The following is a 23,449-nucleotide window of genomic DNA, read 5'->3' on the forward strand; positions in this document are numbered from 1 at the left end:
CTCCAGTGGGGAAATTATGATTCAATATTCCATTATTTCAGAGCTTCCTCTGAGAGTTACAGCGAGCCCTCTGAAAAATCTTATAATTACGCTGAAATTAAACACGATACTTCAAACTCCATCACTAATTATACAGAGGAGCATAATGTGACAGAGCTGCAGTGAGTGGCTCGTTTGGATCGCTGCTGTAAACATGTGTACACGCTGATGTTGACGTGACATACTTTACACTGAGAAAACATCCAGCTCAACTTGCCATAAAAGGATTTAACAGCACTACTTATCATCGTTTACTTTTCCATCTTATTGCACGACCACACATGTGAGAAGGATTACACCCGGCCATTGCATTTACAAGTTGGCATGCACTTTATTTTTGTTTGCTTTACAAGGAGCCACACACCCATCTATAGATTCAGAGTTAAAATGCACAGAGAGCCCCTTAACAGCAAACCGCTCCCTGGCTTCTACACTGGGTCTCATGAGGGGGGGACTGATGGAGCGTTTGGCCTCACTACAGCAAAGCTAAACCAGTTTCTGTAATGACTGAGGCAATCTGCTTTTCCAATTAAAAAGAGCCTTACCGTCTTTAAAGACCCAGTTAAACTAATGCACATTTCGGCTCCCCGTGCCCCCCTCTAAGCCCTGGAAGCTCACGTAGCCGGTACAACACGGCTACGAAGAGACTGCTGACGGCACTGTTGTCTTTCATCAGCATTAGCGGCCAGCTGACTTCGGAGACGGTTAATTGGAAACACACTTGTTTACAGTTGCTGTGGATGGGGATGGGATGCTGCAGCAGACGGAGGAAGAGGGAAACTGATACACTGCTCTTGACCCCTACTAAAGACTCCGTTATATCTACAACAGCTGGTTTGCTCTTTTGTGTCAAGACTAATTTTTTTTTAACTAAAGATTTTTTGCATTTTATGAACTTTTGGATAGTGTTTTAGCGAACCAAACTAAATAATGAATCAGTGAAAATAGTCAATATATCAGCAGCACCAGTATAAAGTTTCAGTCAGTAAATACTTTTCATTACATTTTATCTTCTGCATAATTCACATGACAATATTATTTTCATAATTAATCAGCAACTATTTTTGTAATGATTTTTTAATATATATATATATATATATATGCAAATTTGCTGCCTTTAACTTCTCAAATGTGATGATTTTATGCTTTTCATACATACAGTAATAGTTAATTGAAAATCTTTGGGTTTGGGGCTAGTTTTTGGACAAAATGAGACATTTAAAGTTGTAATCTTTGACTTGTAATGGGCAATTTTTCTGACATATCAAGGCTGATTTATGCTTCTACGTAACCTCCACGCTGTAACTACGCCGTTGCCCCGATGCCGTCGTGCACCCTTCGAAGTTCTGCGTCTCTCCATCGCATCGTGTTTTGTCACGGTGCAATTCACTGTCAGAGCGGTAGGGGGATGTGCTCCTTTCCTGAATGGTTATCGGTGTCTCTAGTCCCTTCCCAGGTATGACAGACAATTTCACACTTTATTTTCTGTGTAATGGCCACTTCTTATTTTTTTCCTATTACAAGTATTTAAAAAAACTTGCTCCACAGCAGATCGAGCTACTTATTTCAAGTGAAAATGTGCTTGAAACAAGTGAAAGTTGTTTAAAAACAAGTTACTTTTTTGGTGATGAGTCTTATTTTAAGTGTAATGAGATTTATTTTGACTAGAAGATTTTGAGTTTCTGCAGTGTTTTGTTGGAGACGCTGGAGTTTAATGGTTACAAGGAAAGCTACACAGTATATGACTTTAGTCCTTCAGGGCTGTTTTACATTTACACAAATGTCTACATCGGAAAAAAGATCACTTGTGCAACAGAGTACGAGCTTAGTTACTTAAAGTTAAATACAGAATGTAATGGAAGAACTAATTTTACCATCAGTGTTTGAAAGCACCTAATTTTAAAAATAATAATTTTTATAATTTTAATTTAATAATTTAAAAATAACCTTGTCAGAGAGCGCTCTGGCTGGCGTTATTCATCATTTACCACTAGAATTAAGCAGAAAATTACACTAAAACCAGACTCTTAAAAGTACCAGTGGTAGTGGACAATGAACAGTACCACACTATCACTATCACCCATTATACCCTGTTCTTTTTAAAACTCTAAACATGAGTTTCGTGTGTCTGGTATGTTGCCTTTGTCTTAAGCAATCTCACTGTCAACACACTGCGGATTTTGTGATGTTGACAAAAAGTGCACAACACTATTGTACTAAATAGATACCTACTAAGTATAGAAGTTGCCTACTGCGTACAGCATTTTCAGTTCATCCAGTTTTTTATTTGCAGCACACTGCTTAACCAACAGAAGAGCAGAGCCACTGCAGAGAGAAGGAGATCATTGTGATTCATTACTGCCAATAAAACCCCATAAAATACCCAGAAGAAGAAACAAGCCCCACGGTAACATTACAGTATAAAGCCCCAGACCAAAGCCGACACCAAAGACAGAAATCCAAGCAGGAGGATGACTGCAGCCTTCTGGTAATCCTACAGATATCAAATAATCTTCCTTGACATTTATATTTACATCTCCTATCTTCTGGTATTTACAGTGTCCTCCATTATCAAAGGTATATATCAAGCAAAAATTTACCTTATAACACAAGATGAGTCCACAATTTCCAAACAAGGAGAAATGCATAAGCCTTCCCAAAACAGCATAAATGACAAAGTGAAGTGTTAACTATAATACTGTCAACATGATTTCCTGGAGCTAATGTTGGGAATTCAGTAGAGCTGCAAAAATTGATAGATTTGTCAATCCACAACTCCTGGCCAACAACTATTTGGATAATTGAGTTATTGTTTTAAAAAGTTATATTTAAGACAAAAAAACAGTTTATTTCTGTGTTGGCTGGGAAACAAAAGCAATTTAAAGACATCACTTCGGGCTTTGGAATATTTAATAGATTACACAATCAAAAAACAATTGACAGATTAATATGTGATGAACATAATTGTTATCTGAAGCTATATATTACACAGCAGATTGATTTCACTTTCTAGAGTGATGGAAATACTTCAAAAAAACAGTGGTGTTAGTCTAATACAAAACCTATACTCACATATTTACAACTTACAAAAAGTCCAAGAGTCACACAGTGGAGCACAGAAATATCAACTGATCTCACTTGGATAACATATTATAGGTAGCTTCTGTTTTCTGATGTATTTTCACTTTAACTGCAGTGATTGAAATAGCACTGCAACCACTCCTGGAGGGATCAGAGTAAATGAGGGGAGATCTCACGTTGTCGTGCTGTGGGGATTATGAAAATCTTCCTGCTCTTGAAGTAAAAAGGCCAGGGACTACCGTAGCTTTAATAGAACTGTAACCATTCTGCTGCACAGAATCTAGGCCATCTCATATTGTTTATATACATATGTTCCCTTTGTGACGTTGTTTTTTTGGCTGAGAGCTCGCTTAGTAAACATTTGCATATGAATCATGTCTGTGTGCAATTTGTGTTATAGCAGAAGTTGTTGAATGAGTCTTATAGAAATCAGGCTTCTTTGGACATCAAACTGTTTCTTTTAAGGGGATAAACTGATTCACATTTATCAAGTTTAGCTCAAGTACATTTGACAGCAACAGGCAGATCACATCTTCACACAATAATAGAATAAGAGTTTCATGAAGATTCATCACTGGTACATGGCTTTCAGATTCAAGGGTTACTCAATTACACGCATGAACCAACACTATGGATCATATCAAAACGTCAAGACAAAGCCGTGCAATACAATTTGTGTTCTCCCAGTGTTTCATCATGATAGAGACACACACACACAGGCACATGCCGGCCAGCTCGGTGCCTGACCTGCGGCACAACCCCGCCCCCCATCAAAATAAAGCCGATGATGGCATTGTAGCTGCTGGGCTCGTCCCTTCCGTGGCACAGCCTGGGTATCGCATGACCACCTCAGCCTGCAAGAACACTCATCACGCTATTTTCAGACCCAAATGAGCAGCTTGCCTCTGTGAGGGCCACACTAGCGTGATGAAGCAGGTCCAATGGGGACAGGGTCGTATAGCTATGTGGGTATTGCATTGTAGCACAAGGCAGAGATGAGGAGGAGGAGTGAGTGGGAGGACTTGATTTAAACAGAAAAACACATACCGGCAGCTTTGTTATATGAAAACTCCTCATCTTGATTAACCCAAGATGCTGTCTGAAATCTGACTCTGATGTCTGGCCAAATATGTTTAATATTATTTGTGAACGCCGCTGCAAGGTTTCCTTACATCAGGAAGTAAAGAATGAAGAGAGATAAAGACAGCACAAAGTAACAGGTCAGGGTAACCACTACAACATCACTCACAACCGCTTGGCTAAACTGGAAATTAATTTACTGAAATGAAGGCCTTTATTTGGATGCTCTACGGGCACAAGTGTTAATCATCTATAATAACACACACACACGCACACACACACACACACACACACACACACACAGAGTGCTGGGAGTCCTAATGAGATACTCATCCATTTATAGTAAAGCTGGGAGATCAATATATCAAATTAAAAGGACATGTCAGGGTCACACAGCGTAACTGATGGATTGAGCGGGAGAGAGTCTGTCAGGCCTGAGAAATGAACATATGTGCCGTTTGATTTTGTGCAAAATATAACAGAAAGAAAAATAACCAGGATGTGTCTCATTACCTGTTACATCATCATGTATCTAGCCTAAGTATTTCAATTTATATAATGTATATAGATTGTATCTAATGTTTCTATTTTGCAGTATTTATTATTTTAGAAAGATCTTTATCTGTTTACTACCTCCTGACTATGTCTTGTACTTGTGTAACATGAATTTCCCATCTGGGGACCGATAATTATCTTATAATGCTACAAAGGAAACAAGAGGCACAGCTGATGATTATTTTCATCTTCAATTAATCTGATGATTACAGTAGTTTCAAAATGAATCCTATAATTATATTGATAATTGAGTCTATAAAATGTCAGAAGAAATAACAAAAAATGGTCACTGTAATTTCTTTGTTTTATCCAACAATAATTCAAAACCACCTAAATATCTAGCTTACGATCAAATATAGATCGAAGAAAAGCAAATAACAAAAAAAATGAATGTTGATTCAATGAATTATGAAAACAGTTGCTTTTTAACTTTTTTGACAATCAACAATTAGGAGATGAATCATTTCAGCTCTACTGGACAACTTCACGTGTTACTTTTCTATATTAGTGTTTCCAAAATTAAGCTCTGTAAAAAGAAAAAAACTGATTTGAAACTTTAAAATGATATCATATCTAGACATGCCTTCACTACTCAACCTCAATAAACTGACAAGTCTCTCTGTAACACAATTGCTTTGCAATTCAGCAAAGCCTTCAACAAGACAGCTCTGTTTAATCTGAAGTGTGGGGTCCCTTTACACTCAGTTCATTGACACATAACAGGGTCAAACGTCCCACGCCCCTCAAACTGCAGTCACACTTGCATTGACCTTATTCAACTCCAAAATACAACTTGTATAAAACAATCAAAAGAGGATCATTTTCAGTTGTGTGCCATTTAAATGGAGTGAAATACCACGTGTGTGTCTACTGACAATCTCTTCCTTATGGGTGCCATTCACTGAATAGTTACAATATTTGCTTGTGTCAGACAACTGAGTTCATTCAGTGTATCAACAACAAGACAATGGCCACATTTCACTCTGCTACAAGATTATGTGCACAATGAAATGCAGTGTTGTGCTTTCAAAGCATTCTCCACATACTGAATGAAAAGAGCTAGTTATAAAACCCACAGCTTAGCTTCATACAGTATGTACGTGTGGGTTTAAGCCTAACTGTGTTTTGCCATCACAATGTTCACAGTTGAGTCATGTTGTTAAATCACTGCGGCCATTGTAAATGAGTAAGTCCATACAATCAGCGAGATTTGTGCCTAGTAGATGTACATTTTCTGAAAGTGGAGAAAAGGGCAACTGAGAAAAATGGGAACTTTTTTTTCCTTTTTTTTTTCCAGTAACAGGGGCAGATTCTTGCTGTCAGTCTGAACTAGTTTTGGGGGTTCAAATGGTTCTTTCCAAGTCTTCTGCCAGTGGAGGGCAATGGTCAATGTGAGAATCCACTGGAAATTATGATGCAGTGGGTCTACAGCAATGTAGGTTGGAGGATTTCTGGTAGATCTGAATAAGACTTGCTGGAAAGTGCAAACCAACACATGGGCTACAGTATGTGCTGTATATGTGACATCTAAAGCTGCAAAGATTGGTCAATTTATCAATCAGTTGCCAACTATTAAACTCTTTTGATAATTGATTCATTGTAATTGAGTCATTCTTTAATGTCCAAATTCTCTGGTTTAAGCTTCTCAAATGTGATTTTTTTTTCTGGTTTCTATGATAGTAAACAAGACAAAAGAAGACATTTCAGGATGTTATTTTGGACATCTTTAAGGATTTTCTGACATTTCACCAGATTACCTGATGATGAAACTATTAGTTCATTGCAGCCCTAAAGTATCATCTACTAACTGACACAATGACAGGCCTAAATCGATATTTTTTTTATCTTTGACTTAAACCAGACAACCAAACATATAAACAAAGTCACCCCTTACAGAGTTGAATACTTCACTCTAGTGATGACTCTGTATTCACAAGTAGCAGCTTATGCGCCAGTATCTGATGAAGTACGATTAACTGTATGGACAGAACAAGCCTGAGGGGAAATGCCCATGGTCCTTGAGCAATAATATGCAACCCCTTTTACTCAAATTTGATACATATCACACACATCAGTAGTGCAGTCATTCATGGACCAACTACAGGCTGAATACTAAGAGCTTCAGAGTGCTGGGTGAATAAACCACCACACAACACACCATACTTCTAGGTAACTCATTGCACATGGATACAACTGAGGCTTTAGTTCCCAGCTACACACACACACACACACACACACACACACACACACACACACACACACACACACACACACACACACACACACACACACACACACACACTATATCATTCCTAATGTTTGCCTATAAGATGGATGGCTGCACCTCCAGACACATCAGATAACCCGATTAGGACAGCTTTAATTGGATATTTAACAGCGTGGCAATGCAATTAGCTTAAAGCATAGGACAATTATTTATTTTATACAATTATCAAATCAATACGATGCTGTCTGCAGGCCTTTAGTGGCGTTTCTCTCTCTCTCTCTCTGTGTGTGTGTGTGTGTGTGTGTGTGTGTGTGTGTGTGTGTGTGTGTGTGTGTGTGTGTGTGTGTGCGTGCATGGCCTCTGTGGTCAGCTCTGTTCTGCAGCGCATCCATCCCTTCTGCTGCTGCTGCAACACAAGAGCCCCCTCTCCAGAATCACAGCACTGCAAGACATCGTCCACAATTACGACTCCAGAACCACTCACACACACACACATACACATACACACTGCCCCCCCCCCCCCCCCCCCCCCTTCTGAGTGCAAAGTTATCCATCATATAGATGCACCAACATCTGCATGGTATCTGGAGTAAATAGTGGCTTGAACGCAGCGACTCACAATGTGTTATTTATCTCCTCTGCTCTCTCTCTCTGTCTCTCTCTCTCTCGCTCTCTCTCCACAGCGCAAGATAGGGGACAAGGCGGGTGCACCAATTGAAATTCAACACAAGAAAAGAAAACGTGCCTACCGCAGAAAAATCAGACTAATCCATCGGAGTTTGCAGAGGGGCTTTCGTGAGGGGAAATTCGCCGATGTTCTTCTTTCCTCTCTGTTAGTGTTTTTCTCGCATTGAGAGAAAATAGCGGTGGGATGCCCGTCACTCCCTGCCGACTCAGGAGCTCCTGTCGCCACCGTGCGTACAGATGATGACGAAGGCGACGATGGTGTCAAACTCACCACAATACCAGCCAAGCTTTCCGGCTGATCCCTTCACAATAAAGCTATGGTTTCTCAATGCGTTCAGTGAAATTGAGTGAAAAAAGTTTAAAAACCTGTGATGTCATCACAATGTAAAGTCTTTGGGCTGAGCGGGAACTTGTGGGCGGGGCTAGCGGGGAAACGCCACTATGCATATTCAGTGGGCTGCATAACATGGAAGCAAACCTGGAGGCTAGGACCTGTTTTTGGCATATGCACAAGCCGAAGAATTCTTACGGGATTGAATGACCGCCATTTTCAGTCCGGCAGCTGTTTTAATACATTCATAAGTTTAGGTAGTTAATTACAAACTACATATTTGTCATACCGTATGGCACATTACCACAGCTCATTGACCAAAGTTGTCATTTAATAACGATCACATGCTTTTTGATTGAAATCAACTGTGGTTTGGGTCCAAGATGTCTGCGATGAATATGATGATTTTCCCAAGAAATTCATCATTTCCTGATTCCACCTCAACGATTGCTCCCAATCCTTACTTTAAAACACATCGTCAGGCTGCCTGCCCTTTAGTCCCTATATCAAAGACACATACACTTTAGTCAGTGTCTGGTCAGCTATACCTTTGTGCAACAATATGAAATTCCAGCCATAGATTGTGATCATGTCTTGTGATGTAGTTTGGATGAAGTTAAACTACTTTTTAAAAGTATTTTTTGTGTGATGAGCTAATGTTTTTTTGATAATAGTTCAGTCGAGTTTCACTGTTTGTTTGTTTTTTAGTTTGGTACACTACAGTTTTAAAGTAGTTTCTCAAACACTGATATTAAGCAGGAACCTCATTTTACAAGAAATGATTCTGGGGCTTTTATTTTGAACGTCAAATGCTGCTGCATGTTCCGGGTTATCGGTTGTTGCGTTGCTGCAGCTGTGATTGCGGATCTACACCGACCAAGAGCTTTGATTGACAACGTTTTCCGCCAATGGCAGATTACAATGTAGAATGGGACACCTCCTCTTTTTTGGAGTGATTGAAAAACAAGGCAAGGTTGGTTTTTGGAGTTCTGGTTGCTTTTCATCTTTAGTTTATAAATGTGAGTGAGTAAGAAACGTTAAGTATGCTTAAAATTTAAATCAGATCCAGAGGAAATACTTATACACATTTGGTTCTAATATGCATTTTATCCCACTGTGTTCAACAATTTCCCCTGGAAGACTGAGTGCATATGTTTGTGTTCCCGGCTAAAATTAACAGCAGGTGATATCCAGTCCTGCCTGAAAGGCTACTAATAAGTGAATCCACCTGCTGAGTTCTTGGTGGGAATTATAAACCGCGTACACTGGGCCCTTCATGGCAGTGTTAAGTCTAAATAATGCAGCCTCAGAATAATTATCTACAGACTTTGTTTCAGGAAATATTCAGGTAGTCAAGAGGTTGTGGGTGCAGAATGCAACATGTTACTCAGTGAGGGAAAACTATAATCCAGAGTAGAAAACATTACTTTTTAATACTTTACAAGGATTTCCCGAATAGGATTTCCTATTCAGGACAAATACATTCCTGAATAGGATTTCCTATTCAGGAATGTATTTGTCAATCACAATGCTGACCATTTAACATTTCTCTGATTTTGCTGCTGTTAATCTTAATCATCCTACAATAAATCAAAAAGGTTTACTCGGTTGACTGAATAAGCTGCTTAAGAACCGTAACACTTTTTCACATACAGTGTTATGAGGAACATTTTACTTCACATTAATTTGGAAAATGCTTCAGTACAATTATACATATATGTTAAATCGTACTAAAGCAATACATGTTGTTTCCCATACACATATTGTACACTGGTAGCAATTGGGAGTTTAAGTGCACTAACATATGGCCAAGCGGAGTTGGGAATCAAACTACCAACCCTACCTCACCTATAATGGTCAACCCTCTCTGCCACTTGAGCTACAACCATGCCATCATTTGTAGAATATCAGACTATGACTTGCAGCAAGCACTTATATTCATTATCAATTCATCAATTAATTGTTTGTTTGTAAAAATGTTTATGAAAAGTGTGATTTCCTCCGATATCTTGTCTTCTCTGACAAACAGTCCAAAGTGTGAAGATGTTAAATTAACAATGATATAAAACAGAAAAAAGCAGATTTTCACATTTGTGTCATTATTTAAACAATTAATGGATCATCAGAATTCTATTAATTGACTAATTGTTTTGGCACTATATCTGAATTTCCAGCTTTTTAAACTGTTTGGTCTGTAGCAAACCTTTTTTTTTTTTAATCTAAAAGATATGGGCCAGTTTTTATTTACTTCATGTTGGATGATGCTACCACTTTAGAGCTTGTTGTTTACTGTACACACTGATGTAATACCAATTAAAACTGCAAGCAGTGTCGAAGGGCCCTCGCACCCCCCCGTTTACCCCCCCAATTGTAACGCCGTACGTGCACGTCGTTGCGTGCGGCGGTCGCAGGGCTGTCAAAACTGGCATGTAGATGTCTTTGCTCCTGTGCCTTTAATTGAACATTGTGTGCAGCTGTTAATGTCTCCACTAGATGGCAGTCTAAGACCACAAATGAGTCTGAGTGACTTCTAAGAAATAAGGAATTTGGGTGAAGGGTCAAAATATCATTAAGATTGAGCATTTTTGCCTAGATGGCCGACTTCCTGTTGGACTTAGGCTATGGCTCCAAGAGGCTTTTTTGTGCGTCTTTACACGATACATGTGTTTCCCGAATTTGGTTTGTTTACGTCAATCTGAGTGGAGGGGCTTGATTTTTTAAATTTTCTAGGGGGCGCTATTAATCAATTGTTGCGTTGGCCATTTCCGCGCTCCTTAAAATATCAAAGTGTTCTCCGGATCGGACATGATTGCAAGTTTTGGTGAGTTTTGGGGCATGTTTAGGCTGTCAAAAAGGCGTACAACTATAATAATAATAAAAATTATCCAGATTGAAAATTTTAGCCTGGATGGCCGACTTCCTGTTGGACTTAGGGTATGGGTCCAAGAGGCTTTTTTGTGCGTCTGGACATAATACATAGACCTTGTCGATTTCATTTCTCTATGTCAATGTGGAAGGCGGGGCTTAAACTTTGAAATCTTCCAGGGGGCGCTGTAGAGTCATCTTCTCACTTAAAAATCCCAAACTTTGTCAGTAGTCAATCTGTGTCAATGTTGACGTATGTGTTCAATTTGGTGAGTGTAGGAGTTTGTGAAAATGTACAAAATGGATAAAGGCATTAGGGGGCGCTATTGAGCTGTTGTGCCACGCCCAGGGGCACTTATGGTCTCAAATTAAAGTGCTCCTGAGTGTGAACCTATGTGGGCAATTTGGTGATTCTGTGAAGACGGGAAAGTCCTCTAAACGCAGAGGGAAAAACGGAAAATTGACGCAGGAAATGCACAATAACTCACTTCCTGTTAGAGCGAAAAATTTGAAAAAAATAATTTGAGGGTTTACCCATGAGTGCTATGAGTCCTGTAAATTTCACGAAGATCAGACAAAGTTTGTGGTCACATGACCTGCTGTTAGGGGGCGCTATGGAGACCCCTTGCCACATCCACCCCCAATGATGTTGAAATTGAAACGTCGTTACCAGGTGTGACATTTTACGCAGTGCATGTATAAACATCCGACAATGTATGGAGGAGTTATAAGGAGTTGTTTGTTTATACAAACAAACAACAGCCACGCCCACCTGGTATAACGTAGGTAAAATCTGTCATCAAGTTTACATAATCAAGGCCTGAGGATGATATAGTTCCAATCTGAAGTCTGTGGAGTCAAAACTGCAGGAGGAGTTCGTTAAAGTACGAGGCCTGGAAAAATGCACCTGTGGCGGAAAAAATGCACCTGTGATCCAAGATGGCCGACTTCCTGTTGGACTTAGGGTATGGGTCCAAGAGGCTTTTTTGTGCGTCTGGTCATGATATATATGAATCCTAAATTTCGTTCATGTACGTGCATGTAGAAGGCGGGGCTTCAACTTTTAATGTTCTAGGGGGCGCTGTAGAGTCATCTTGGCACCTAAAAAGTTGCAGTTATACCAAAAAATAATATTCGTGAGTGTTGATGAGTGTGTCTAATTTGGTGAGTTTTAGAGTTTGTCAGTACATCCTAAGTGGGAAAAGGCATTAGGGGGCGCTACTGAGCTGTTGGGGCAAAATATTGGGCAAATGTGATATCAGATGAAAGAGCTCATGATTTGAAACCTACGTGGCAGGTTTCATGATTCTGTGAACATCATAAAGTCCTCAAAGCGGTGTTCGAAAAATGAAAATCAGTGCACGCCACGCCGCGTGGTCAACTTCCTGTTTGGTAAAAAAATTCCACAAAATTAATTTCCCAATGATCCGATAAGACCTATGACATATTTAAATTTCATGGCGATCCGAGAGGATTTGTGGTCACATGACCCGACGTTAGGGGGCGCTAGCGAGTCCCCTTACCACGCTTGCGTCCAATCACATTGAATTAAATAAATTTTCACCAGCTGCGACGTGTGTGCAGAATTTCATGAGTTTTCATGTATGTTCAGGCCACCAAAAATGCGATTCATTACACGGCATAAGAGCGTGCTTAATAATAATTAAAACTGCAAGCAGTGTCGAAGGGCCCTCGCGCATCCACGCACGTCGGACTGTGGCGCAGTCGGAGGGCGCGCAGGTAGAGGTCTTCTTACGCAGGAACGTCAGTGCTTGTCGCAGTCGCAGGGCATTGACAGCAGCCATGTAAAGGTCTTTGCTCCTGCTGCTTCAATGGAACATTGTGTGAAGGGGGGTTAATGTCTCCACTAGATGGCAGACCAAGACCAGAAATGAAAGGGGATAAGGTATTCATATAATGGTTAAACTTTGAAATCTTCCAGGGGGCGCTGTGGAGTCATTTTCTCACTTAAAAATCCCAAACTTTGTCAGTAGGCAATATGTGTGACTGTTGACGTATGTGTACAATTTGGTGATTCTGTGAAGACGGGAAAGTCCTCTAAAGGCAGAGGGAAAAATGGAAAATTGACGCAGGAAATGCACAATAACTCACTTCCTGTAAGAGCGAAAATTTTGAAAAAAATAATTTGGGGGTTTACCCATGAGTGCTATGAGTCCTGTAAATTTCACGAAGATCAGACAAAGTTTGTGGTCACATGACCTGCTGTTAGGGGGCGCTATGGAGACCCCTTGCCACACCCACCCCCAATGATGTTGAAATTGAAACGGCGTCACCAAGTGTGACATTTCACGCGCTGCATGTATAAACATCCGACAATGTATGGAGGAGTTATAAGGAGTTGTTTGTTTATACAAACAAACGACTGCCACGCCCACCTGGTATAACGTAGGTAAAATCTGTCATCAAGTTTACATCATCAAGGTCTGAGGATGATACAGTTCGAATCTGAAGTCTCTGGAGTCTAAACTGCAGGAGGAGTGCGTTAAAGTACGAGGGCTGAAAAAATGCACCTGTGGCGGAAAAAATGCACCTGTGATCCAAGATGGCCGACTTCCTGTTGGACTTACGGTATGGGTCCAAGAGGCTTTTTTGTGCGTCTGGTCATGATATATATGATTCCTAAATTTCGTTCATGTACGTGCATGTAGAAGGCGGGGCTTCAACTTTTAATGTTCTAGGGGGCGCTGTAGAGTCATTTTGGCACTTAAAAAGTTGCGGTTATACCAAAAAATAATATTCGTGAGTCTTGACAAGTGTGTCCAATTTGGTGAGTTTTAGAGCTTGTCAGTACATGCTAAGTGGGAAAAGGCATTAGGGGGCGCTACTGAGCTGTTGGGCCAAAATATTGGGCAAATGTGGTATCAGATGAAAGAGCTCATGATTTGAAACCTACGTGGCAGGTTTCATGATTCTGTGAACATCATAAAGTCCTCAAAGCGTTGTTCGAAAAATGAAAATCGGTGCACGCCACGCCGCGTGGTCAACTTCCTGTTTGGTAAAAAAATTCCACAAAATTAATTTCCCAATGATCCGATGAGAGCTGTAACATATTTAAATTTCATGCCGATCCGAGAGGATTTGTGGTCACATGACCCGACGTTAGGGGGCGCTAGCGAGTCCCCTTACCACGCTTGCGTCCAATCACGTTAAATTAAATAAATTTTCACCAGCTGCGACGTCTGTGCAGAATTTCATGAGTTTTCATTTTTGTTCAAGCCGCCAAAAATGCGATTCATTACACGGCATAAGAGCGTGCTTAATAATAATAATAATAAGAATCTTGGCAAAAACAATAGGTCCCTCACTGACTTGTCAGTGCTCGGGCCCTAATTAAAACTGCAAGCAGTGTCGAAGGGCCCTCGCACCCCCCCGTTTACCCCCCCAATTGTAAGGCCGTACGTGCACCCCCCCGTTTACCCCCCCAATTGTAAGGCCGTACGTGCACGTCGGTGCGTTCGGCGGTCGCAGGGCTGTCAAAACTGGCATGTAGATGTCTTTGCTCCTGTGCCTTTAAGTGAACATTGTGTGCAGCGGTTAATGTCTCCACTAGATGGCAGTCTAAGACCACAAATGAGTCTGAGTGACTTCTAAGCAATAAGGAATGTGGGTGAAGGGTCAAAAAATCATTGAGATTGAGCATTTTTGCCTGGATTGCAGACTTCCTGTTGGACTTAGGCTATGGCTCCAAGAGGCTTTTTTGTGCGTCTTTACACGATACATGTGTTTCCCGAATTTGGTTTGTCTACGTCAATCTGAGTGGAGGGGCTTGATTTTTTAAATTTTCTAGGGGGCGCTATTAATAAATTTTTGTGTCGGCCATTTCCGCGCTCCTTAAAATATCAAAGTGTTCTCCGGATCGGACATGATTGCAAGTTTTGGTGAGTTTTGGGGCATGTTTAGGCTGTCAAAAAGGCGTACAACTATAATAATAATAAAAATTATCCAGATTGAAAATTTTAGCCTGGATGGCCGACTTCCTGTTGGACTTAGGGTATGGGTCCAAGAGGCTTTTTTGTGCGTCTGGACATAATACATAGGCCTTGTCGATTTCATTTTTCTATGTCAATGTGGAAGGCGGGGCTTAAACTTTGAAATCTTCAAGGGGGCGCTGTGGAGTCATCTTCTCACTTAAAAATCCCAAACTTTGTCAGTAGTCAATCTGTGTGAATGTTGACGTATGTGTTCAATTTGGTGAGTGTAGGAGTTTGTGAAAATGTACAAAATGGATAAAGGCAATAGGGGGCGCTATTGAGCTGTTGTGCCACGCCCAGAGGCAGTTATGGTCTCAAATTAAAGTGCGCCTGAGTGTGAACCTATGTGGGCAATTTGGTGATTCTGTGAAGACGGGAAAGTCCTCTAAACGCAGAGGGAAAAACGGAAAATTGACGCAGGAAATGCACAATAACTCACTTCCTGTTAGAGCGAAAAATTTGAAAAAAATAATTTGAGGGTTTACCCATAAGTGCTATGAGTCCTGTAAATTTCACGAAGATCAGACAAAGTTTGTGGTCACATGACCTGCTGTTAGGGGGCGCTATGGAGACCCCTTGCCACATCCACCCCCAATGATGTTGAAATTGAAACGGCGTCACCAGGTGTGACATTTTACGCAGTGCATGTATAAACATCCGACAATGTATGGAGGAGTTATAAGGAGTTGTTTGTTTATACAAACAAACGACTGCCACGCCCACCTGGTATAACGTAGGAAAAATCTGTCGTCAAGTTTACATCATCAAGGTCTGAGGATGATACAATGCGAATCTTAAGTCTGTGGAGTCAAAACTGCAGGAGGAGTTCGTTAAAGTGCAAGGCCTAGAAATGGGGAAAATGGCGGCAAAAATGCACCTGTGATCCAAGATGGCCGACTTCCTGTTGGACTTAGGGTATGTGTCCAAGAGGCTTTTTTGTGCGTCTGGTCGTGATATATATGAATCCTAAATTTCGTTCATGTACGTGCATGTAGAAGGCGGGGCTTCAACTTTTAATGTTCTAGGGGGCGCTGTAGAGTCATTTTGCCACTTAAAAGGTTGCGGTTATACCAAAAAATAATATTTGTGAGTCTTGATGAGTGTGTCCAATTTGGTGAGTTTTAGAGCTTGTCAGTACATGCTAAGTGGGAAAAGGCATTAGGGGGCGCTACTGAGCTGTTGGGGCAAAATATTGGGCAAATGTGGTATCAGATGAAAGAGCTCATGATTTGAAACCTACGTGGCAGGTTTCATGATTCTGTGAACATCATAAAGTCCTCAAAGCGGTGTTCGAAAAATGAAAATCGGTGCACGCCACGCCGCGTGGGCGACTTCCTGTTAGGTAAAAAAATTCCACAAAATTAATTTTCCAATGATCCAATGAGACCTATGACATATGTAAATTTCATGCAGATCCGAGAAGATTTGTGGTCACATGACCCGACGTGTGGGGGCGCTAGCGAGTCCCCTTACCACGCTTGCGTCCAATCACGTTAAATTAAATAAATTTTCACCAGCTGCGACGTGTGTGCAGAATTTCATGAGTTTTCATGTATGTTCAGGCCACCAAAAATGCGCCCAAAGTGGCGGCATAAGAACGTGAAAAATAATTAAAACTGCAAGCAGTGTCGAAGGGCCCTCGCGCATCCACGCACGTCGGACTGTGGCGCAGTCGGAGGGCGCGCAGGTAGAGGTCTTCTTACGCAGGAACGTCAGTGCTTGTCGCAGTCGCAGGGCATTGACAGCAGCCATGTAAAGGTCTTTGCTCCTGCTGCTTCAATGGAACATTGTGTGAAGGGGGGTTAATGTCTCCACTAGATGGCACACCAAGACCAGAAATGAAAGGGGATAAGGTATTCATATAATGGTTAAACTTTGAAATCTTCCAGGGGGCGCTGTGGAGTCATTTTCTCACTTAAAAATCCCAAACTTTGTCAGTAGGCAATATGTGTGACTGTTGACGTATGTGTACAATTTGGTGATTCTGTGAAGACGGGAAAGTCCTCTAAAGGCAGAGGGAAAAATGGAAAATTGACGCAGGAAATGCACAATAACTCACTTCCTGTAAGAGCGAAAATTTTGAAAGAAATAATTTGGGGGTTTACCCATGAGTGCTATGAGTCCTGTAAATTTCACTAAGATCAGACAAAGTTTGTGGTCACATGACCTGCTGTTAGGGGGCGCTATGGAGACCCCTTGCCACACCCACCCCCAATGATGTTGAAATTGAAACGGCTTCAACAGGTGTGACATTTTACGCAGTGCATGTATTAACATCCGACAATGTATGGAGGAGTTATAAGGAGTTGTTTGTTTATAGAAACAAACGACTGCCACGCCCACCTGGTATAACGTAGGTAAAATCTGTCATCAAGTTTACATAATCAAGGTCTGAGGATGATATAGTTCCAATCTGAAGTCTGTGGAATCAAAACTGCAGGAGGAGTGCGTTAAAGTACGAGGGCTGAAAAAATGCACCTGTGGCGGCAAAAATGCACCTGTGATCCAAGATGGCCGACTTCCTGTTGGACTTAGGGTATGGGTCCAAGAGGCTTTTTTGTGCGTCTGGTCATGATATATATGAATCCTAAATTTCGTTCATGTACGTGCATGTAGAAGGCGGGGCTTCAACCTTTAATGTTCTAGGGGGCGCTGTAGAGTTATTTTGGCACTTAAAAGGTTGCGGTTATACCAAAAAATAATATTCGTGAGTCTTGATGAGTGTGTCCAATTTGGTGAGTTTTAGAGCTTGTCAGTACATGCTAAGTGGGAAAAGGCATTAGGGGGCGCTACTGAGCTGTTGGGGCAAAATATTGGGCAAATGTGGTATCAGATGAAAGAGCTCATGATTTGAAACCTACTTGGCAGGTTTCATGATTCTGTGAACATCATAAAGTCCTCAAAGCGGTGTTCGAAAAATGAAAATCGGTGCACGCCACGCCGCGTGGGCGACTTCCTGTTTGATAAAAAAATTCCACAAAATTAATTTCCCAATGATCCGATGAGACCTATGACATATTTGAATTTCATGCCGATCCGAGAGGATTTGTGGTCACATGACCCGACGTGTGGGGGCGCTAGCGAGTCCCCTTACCACGCTTGCGTCCAATCACGTTACATTAAATACATGTTCACCAGCTGTGACGTGTGTGCAGAATTTCATGAGTTTTCATGCATGTTAAGGCCACCAAAAACGCGCGGCATAAGAACGTGAAAAATAATAATAATAAGAATCCTGGCAAAAGCAATAGGTCCCTCACTGACTTGTCAGTGCTCGGGCCCTAATAATAAGAATCCTGGCAATAGCAATAGGTCCCTCACTGACTTGTCAGTGCTCGGGCCCTAATAATAAGAATCCTGGCAAAAGCAATAGGTCCCTCACTGACTTGTCAGTGCTCGGGCCCTAATTACAACCATGTTTATCTACAGCCAGACAGATTTAACTGGACTCTAGTCTGCAGTTTAGTGGACTTGCAAAATCAAAATCCAGTTTCAGGCTAAATTCCTTTGGTAAACTTCTCATTGTAAATAATGTAAATGTTAGATTATATATGGTGAGAAGTTTACCAAAGGAAAAAAAAAGTTTTTGATAAAACTTGCAATTTTGCGCTGACTTCTTGGCTATCTATAAGTTAAGATGGTAGTTTGCAACAGTTGTAGAAATCTGTCTTGCTCACACCCACTCTGGATGATGACGCAGTGGTTTCAACACATTAAATCTTTCTGTCTAAATGTCTTGTTGCATGGTGCTTACTCAAAACACTCCAAGCCCTACTGGTTTGTCCCCTATTTACATATTCATGGCAGATCACCATAAAAAACTGCAGCTTTGCATGTAATCAGAGTATCACAACAATGAGCGTGGCCTCATTAGCCTGAAGGAGGGGGGGCGGGTGAAAGTATCGTCACCCTAATCCCTCAACTGTTGTCTGTGCGTCTCAGTTTTGAACTCACTCTCACCCTACTTCTACATAACCAGGAGTCACGATTGCTACAGCTCTCAACGTGCAGCCTCTACTTACCTTGGAGCCATTTTGGACTTGTTACCATGGAGATGTGGGTCATGCAGTGATGGCAGAGAGAGGAGACTTGTGGCTGGTGGTGGAGTCAGAGCACTGCAGGCTGCTCGAGCAGGCAGCAGCACAGGGCCATAAACTCTCATTATATCTGGGTCACTGGGATGCTCCAGCTGCAACCAGCAGACAAGACACTATTATGCAAGAAGAGGGATGAGGGAAGTTGTGGGCACAGGGGCTTATAGTAACAGGGGACGTCTGTTTTCTGAGCAGGGCATATGTCAGGAGGGTGCGTGATGAGACCAGCTGAGCACTGCTTTGTCAGCTCAGCTGTCCAAAACATGTTATTTAGGTACATGCATACATTAATTTCAAAGTTGTGATAAACAACTTCTTATGCTGTGTTCACTGCAGCTCTGTATATACATTTTATTAAAACAACTTTATAAAATACAGTTATTTTGTCAAATCACCATCACTTCACATATTTTTTTGAAAGTCATGCCTCTGTCATTATGGAATTCAACAGTAAAATTTCATTTCAGTGTGTTTCCTGCTTACACAATCTTGTAAAATGCATCAGTTTTGTAGAATCACCATCATTTGACTGCATTTTAAAAAATGAAACACATTCATGTTGTATTTTTTCCTCATGATGAAATTTGAATGTAAAATTAATGACTTGTTTTTATCCCCCCAAAAAACCTTGTTAAAATGCATTAATGTAGTAGAATAACAAGTGAGTGTTGACCTTATTTTTTAGACTGATTTGGGGAATTATGTATTTGAATGTAAATCAATGGCAGAAAATCTAAAAAATAGCCTTTAACTGTAAATGTATAGACACTCAACAATATTCTTCCAAAATGCCAATGTGTTTAAAATTAGGCTGTGTGAAAATTGCATGCGCATTGTATGTAAATGTACTTAATTTACAGTGGAAATGTATGTTTAAAAATATGATGTGTTGCAAAAATCAGCTAAAATATTCACTTATTTTGTAGGTAATATATTGCATATTGTATTGGTAATTACTGCATACACACACACACACACACACACACACATATATTCACAATCACAAAAAAGGCACGTTTATCATACATACAAATGAAAGACTTGACAAAAGATTTACTAGTGTAAGAAATTGAATGTTTTTAAATGCTAAAAGAATATCAATTGAAAAAGTAAAAACAAATGTTTGCCTATTTGGTTGTTTTTGAAGCATATATCTTCCAATATCGGATACTCAAATACGCAAATATGTATTGGATATTCACCCTCCTGGACATTATTTAATGATATTTGATAGAAACTGTGAAGCTCCAAAAACATCTCAGTCGTGATATTAGTCGGATAAAATCAAATGTCAGCACTTAAAAGTCGGCATATAAGCAAGTTGTTGGCCATGTTGTTGTTTCTCTCCCATTGTCCATGGCACCCGACTCCATGACCCCCCCACTCTCTGGATGTCGGACCTGTGATTGGTGGAGACGGGGTGGCTTTGTCGTCATAGCCCCAGTGCCCATTCATCAGTGGACTTGGGCGTTGTACTCCGCATCTCATTTGCGGCGGGGCCAATTTCTACATTTACAAACTCCGCTCGAGGAAAAAATTGCAAAGAATTCGCATTTCTTTTGCGTCTTTGCCACATTTTGCAAGTTCTCACGCGTCCTTTTGCGGTCACTTCGGTTTCGGGCTGATTCCTCGGCTTCGGTTGGAGAAGGAGGTGTCGGCGTTTGACGGGGATTTTTGGAAGGAAGCTTGCGGTCTTTGTTCATTCATTTCATCGGTTGGGTTCCTTTGTTGGACCAAAAGCATGGGAGCACAAATCTCCAAAACCGCTGGAAAAGAGGAAGCTGCGGTTGAAAAGCCGGCAGAAGGCGCGGCTGTTGCAGCAAAGGCAAACGGACAGGTAAATTAAATTAGAATTGTTTTAGACTTAATTGCCCATGTAGAATTTTATCTGGATATGTGCAATGTGTGCGTCAATGGCGTGCTCCATGTTCATGTAGCGCATCCCCACGCTCACCGGCATTCAGGGAAAGTGGCCACATGTATCCATTTCAACCGGCGAGTGCATTGTTACAAATGTTCAACATTTTGAAATGCAACTTTGTTTCGAATGCAGAATAATAATTGAAATCCTTTTAATTAGCAGGCCTAATTGATGATTTTTGATTTATTTTGAGAAGCTGCACATGAAATCCTCACAGGCTGACAAAAATAGATTTTTAATTTTTTTTAATGTTTTTTTTTTTTTTTTTTACATTGCATGACGTCTATAAATCTGTAACTCCCTAATCATTGCAGTCATTCTTTTTCAATTGGTGGAAATGTGTACAGCGGGATTTGTGGCCCCTCTCACTGAGGCATGGCCATTTTAGAAACGATACCACGCCTTTGTTGCCAGATTCAAGAAAGGAGCCACGTTTTTGTTTCACACACATGTCACAAAAACAATGACTTGTTTACAGAAAACTGATATGAATTTGAAGCATTTGAAAAATGTAAAAAACATAAAGTAGTTGACCAAAAGGCTTATAAAAGGAGGGGGGGGGGGAATCTAAAATTCCTATGTTGTTTCCAGCTACACCCCAAATTGAACGCCACCTGGTGGATGCCGGTGGTACTGGGTCTAACCGACTAGCCTACTGCTGAAAGCCACATATCTGTCGTCACACTCCTAGTAACAGATGTTGCTGCAGTTTAAGGGCTATTTTCCTATTGGTTACTACTAGTCTGTGAATTTGATTAAATGTCAGGGCACACCAGATTTTGCAGTGGTGGTCCTGCATACACATTTAATATCTAGGCCAGTGTTTGTCTTTAAATGTGTGATTGCAGATAGAAAAAAAAAGCAAGTTAAAAATGAATAGCATGATTTGCATGTTCAGGAATGACAATTTTGTTCTGTTTCCTTCCAGGAGAATGGCCACGCCAAGACCAATGGGGATGCCTCTCCAACTGCAGAAGAGGCCAACAAAGCTGATGTTCAGGCCAACGGCAGCACTCCTACTGAAGACGCACCAAAAGAAGATGGCGAGAAAGTAGAAGGTGCTGAGGCCAATGGAGAGAAGGAGCCTGCCGCCACAAACGGAGAGGCTGCCGCCACAAACGGAGATGCTGCCGCCAAGCCAGAGGAAGGCACTCCGTCCACCAGCGAGGATGGCAAGCAGAAGAAAAAGCGCTTCTCCTTCAAGAAACCCTCCTTCAAGCTCAGTGGCTTCTCTTTTAAGAAGACCAAGAAGGATTCTGAGGAGGCAGTAGAGGAGGGAGCAGCGGCAGCGGAACAACCAGCCGAGGGAGAAAAGGCGGCATCAGAGGAGGCAGCTGCTGAGGAGGCCAAGCCAGCTGAGGCAGCAGAGGAGGGAGCCAAGGAGGCTGCAGCTGAGGAGCCAAAGGCTGAGGAGGAAGTGAAGGCAGAAGAAGAAGAAGAAGCAGCAGCAGCAGCAGGAGGAGGAGAGGAGAAACCAGCTGAAGCTTCACCCACTGAACCAGAGACGGCAGCCAGTCCAGAGGCCACAGCCGCCGAGTAATCCTGCTGAACAAGACACCGGAATGAAGGAGATGATGGAGCCCGTCTGAAGGAATGCGAGGACTTGTCTAAAACCAGGGATTTTTTTTGTTTATTTTTTGTTGGTGTTTGTTTACTATTCTGCAACCATCTCATCCACAATGACTGCAATGTCCTTGGCAGTGATGGACAGGAGGTGTATTGGAGAGTGTGCTGCTTCCTCACTGCTCATTGGTGCTTGCATTTGTGACGTGGGTGAGTGTGAAAGTGCGAATGTGAGTGTGAATGTTTTTTTTCTACATGAAACCATGATGCTGAATTTGACATATTTAATTGAAGTATTTGGTGCTGGGCAATTGGATGTAGCAGCTAAAGCTGTGTCTGCAAGATTTGACACATTGTGATATTTAAAGGGAAAAGTCCTAAACCAAGTCTTAAATGTTGTCTTTGCAGTGCACAGTTGTTTACAACTCAAGCTCAATGCTCCTGTGGACACAACCATTCCTTAATGAACTAGATTTAGTTAACTGTCAAAACAATAGGTGCTCATCACTTTTCCATTAGATTTCCACCATTTCAAAACTCTGTAGTAATGCACGTTGTATAGACTTTGATATTACTGGTTTTATGACTGAGATGTACCTAAATGACGTTTTTAACAGATTACCCATTGTAAATGAAGTTTTCTTGTTTTTCACCATTTGTAAGATTGAATAAAATTGGGAGATGTTTTAAGCAAATCTTGATCAATCTGTGATGACTACAACCACACTACACACATTTAAACATATTTTTGTATATAATGAGCCTTTTTCACTTCACTCAATGTAGAATATAACATTGGCTACAAATTGGTATTAAAAGTATTCAGTTTATTTTCTGTGAGCTCTGAAGAATAAAGAAATAAAGTGTGTATTAACACTCTGAGTTTATTTATTCATAGTTTAGCAAATCGTCCTGATTGATGTATTTAACTTGAGTAGGTGTGAGATTTAAATCTGGTGTTGGAATAAACACACATGGATTCTTTGCTTTACAGCGCCCTCATGTGGAGACAGA

The 23,449-nt window shown here is 41.0% G+C and overlaps 1 protein-coding gene across 1 annotated transcript; it reads left to right on the forward strand.

Moving 5' to 3' along the window:
• The first annotated feature begins 20,537 nt into the window (after nt 1-20,537).
• On the forward strand, nt 20,538-22,664 carry marcksb (myristoylated alanine-rich protein kinase C substrate b). Its single transcript, XM_062440704.1, has 2 exons — nt 20,538-20,788; nt 21,801-22,664. The coding sequence occupies exons 1-2, from the start codon at nt 20,693-20,695 to the stop codon at nt 22,410-22,412; spliced, it is 708 nt and encodes a 235-aa protein (XP_062296688.1). The 5' UTR covers nt 20,538-20,692; the 3' UTR covers nt 22,413-22,664.
• The last annotated feature ends 785 nt before the right edge of the window (nt 22,665-23,449 follow it).

Source organism: Scomber scombrus, chromosome 19 (genome assembly GCF_963691925.1).
Source record: "Scomber scombrus chromosome 19, fScoSco1.1, whole genome shotgun sequence".
NCBI classification, from domain to species: domain Eukaryota; kingdom Metazoa; phylum Chordata; class Actinopteri; order Scombriformes; family Scombridae; genus Scomber; species Scomber scombrus.

Bases quoted from the DNA above. Each gene is read 5' to 3' on its own strand.
- marcksb (XM_062440704.1), top strand. From the start codon at position 20,693: ATGGGAGCACAAATCTCCAAAACCGCTGGAAAAGAGGAAGCTGCGGTT. The intron at 20,789-21,800 runs GTAAATTAAATT...GTTTCCTTCCAG, and splicing joins CAGCAAAGGCAAACGGACAG to GAGAATGGCCACGCCAAGAC.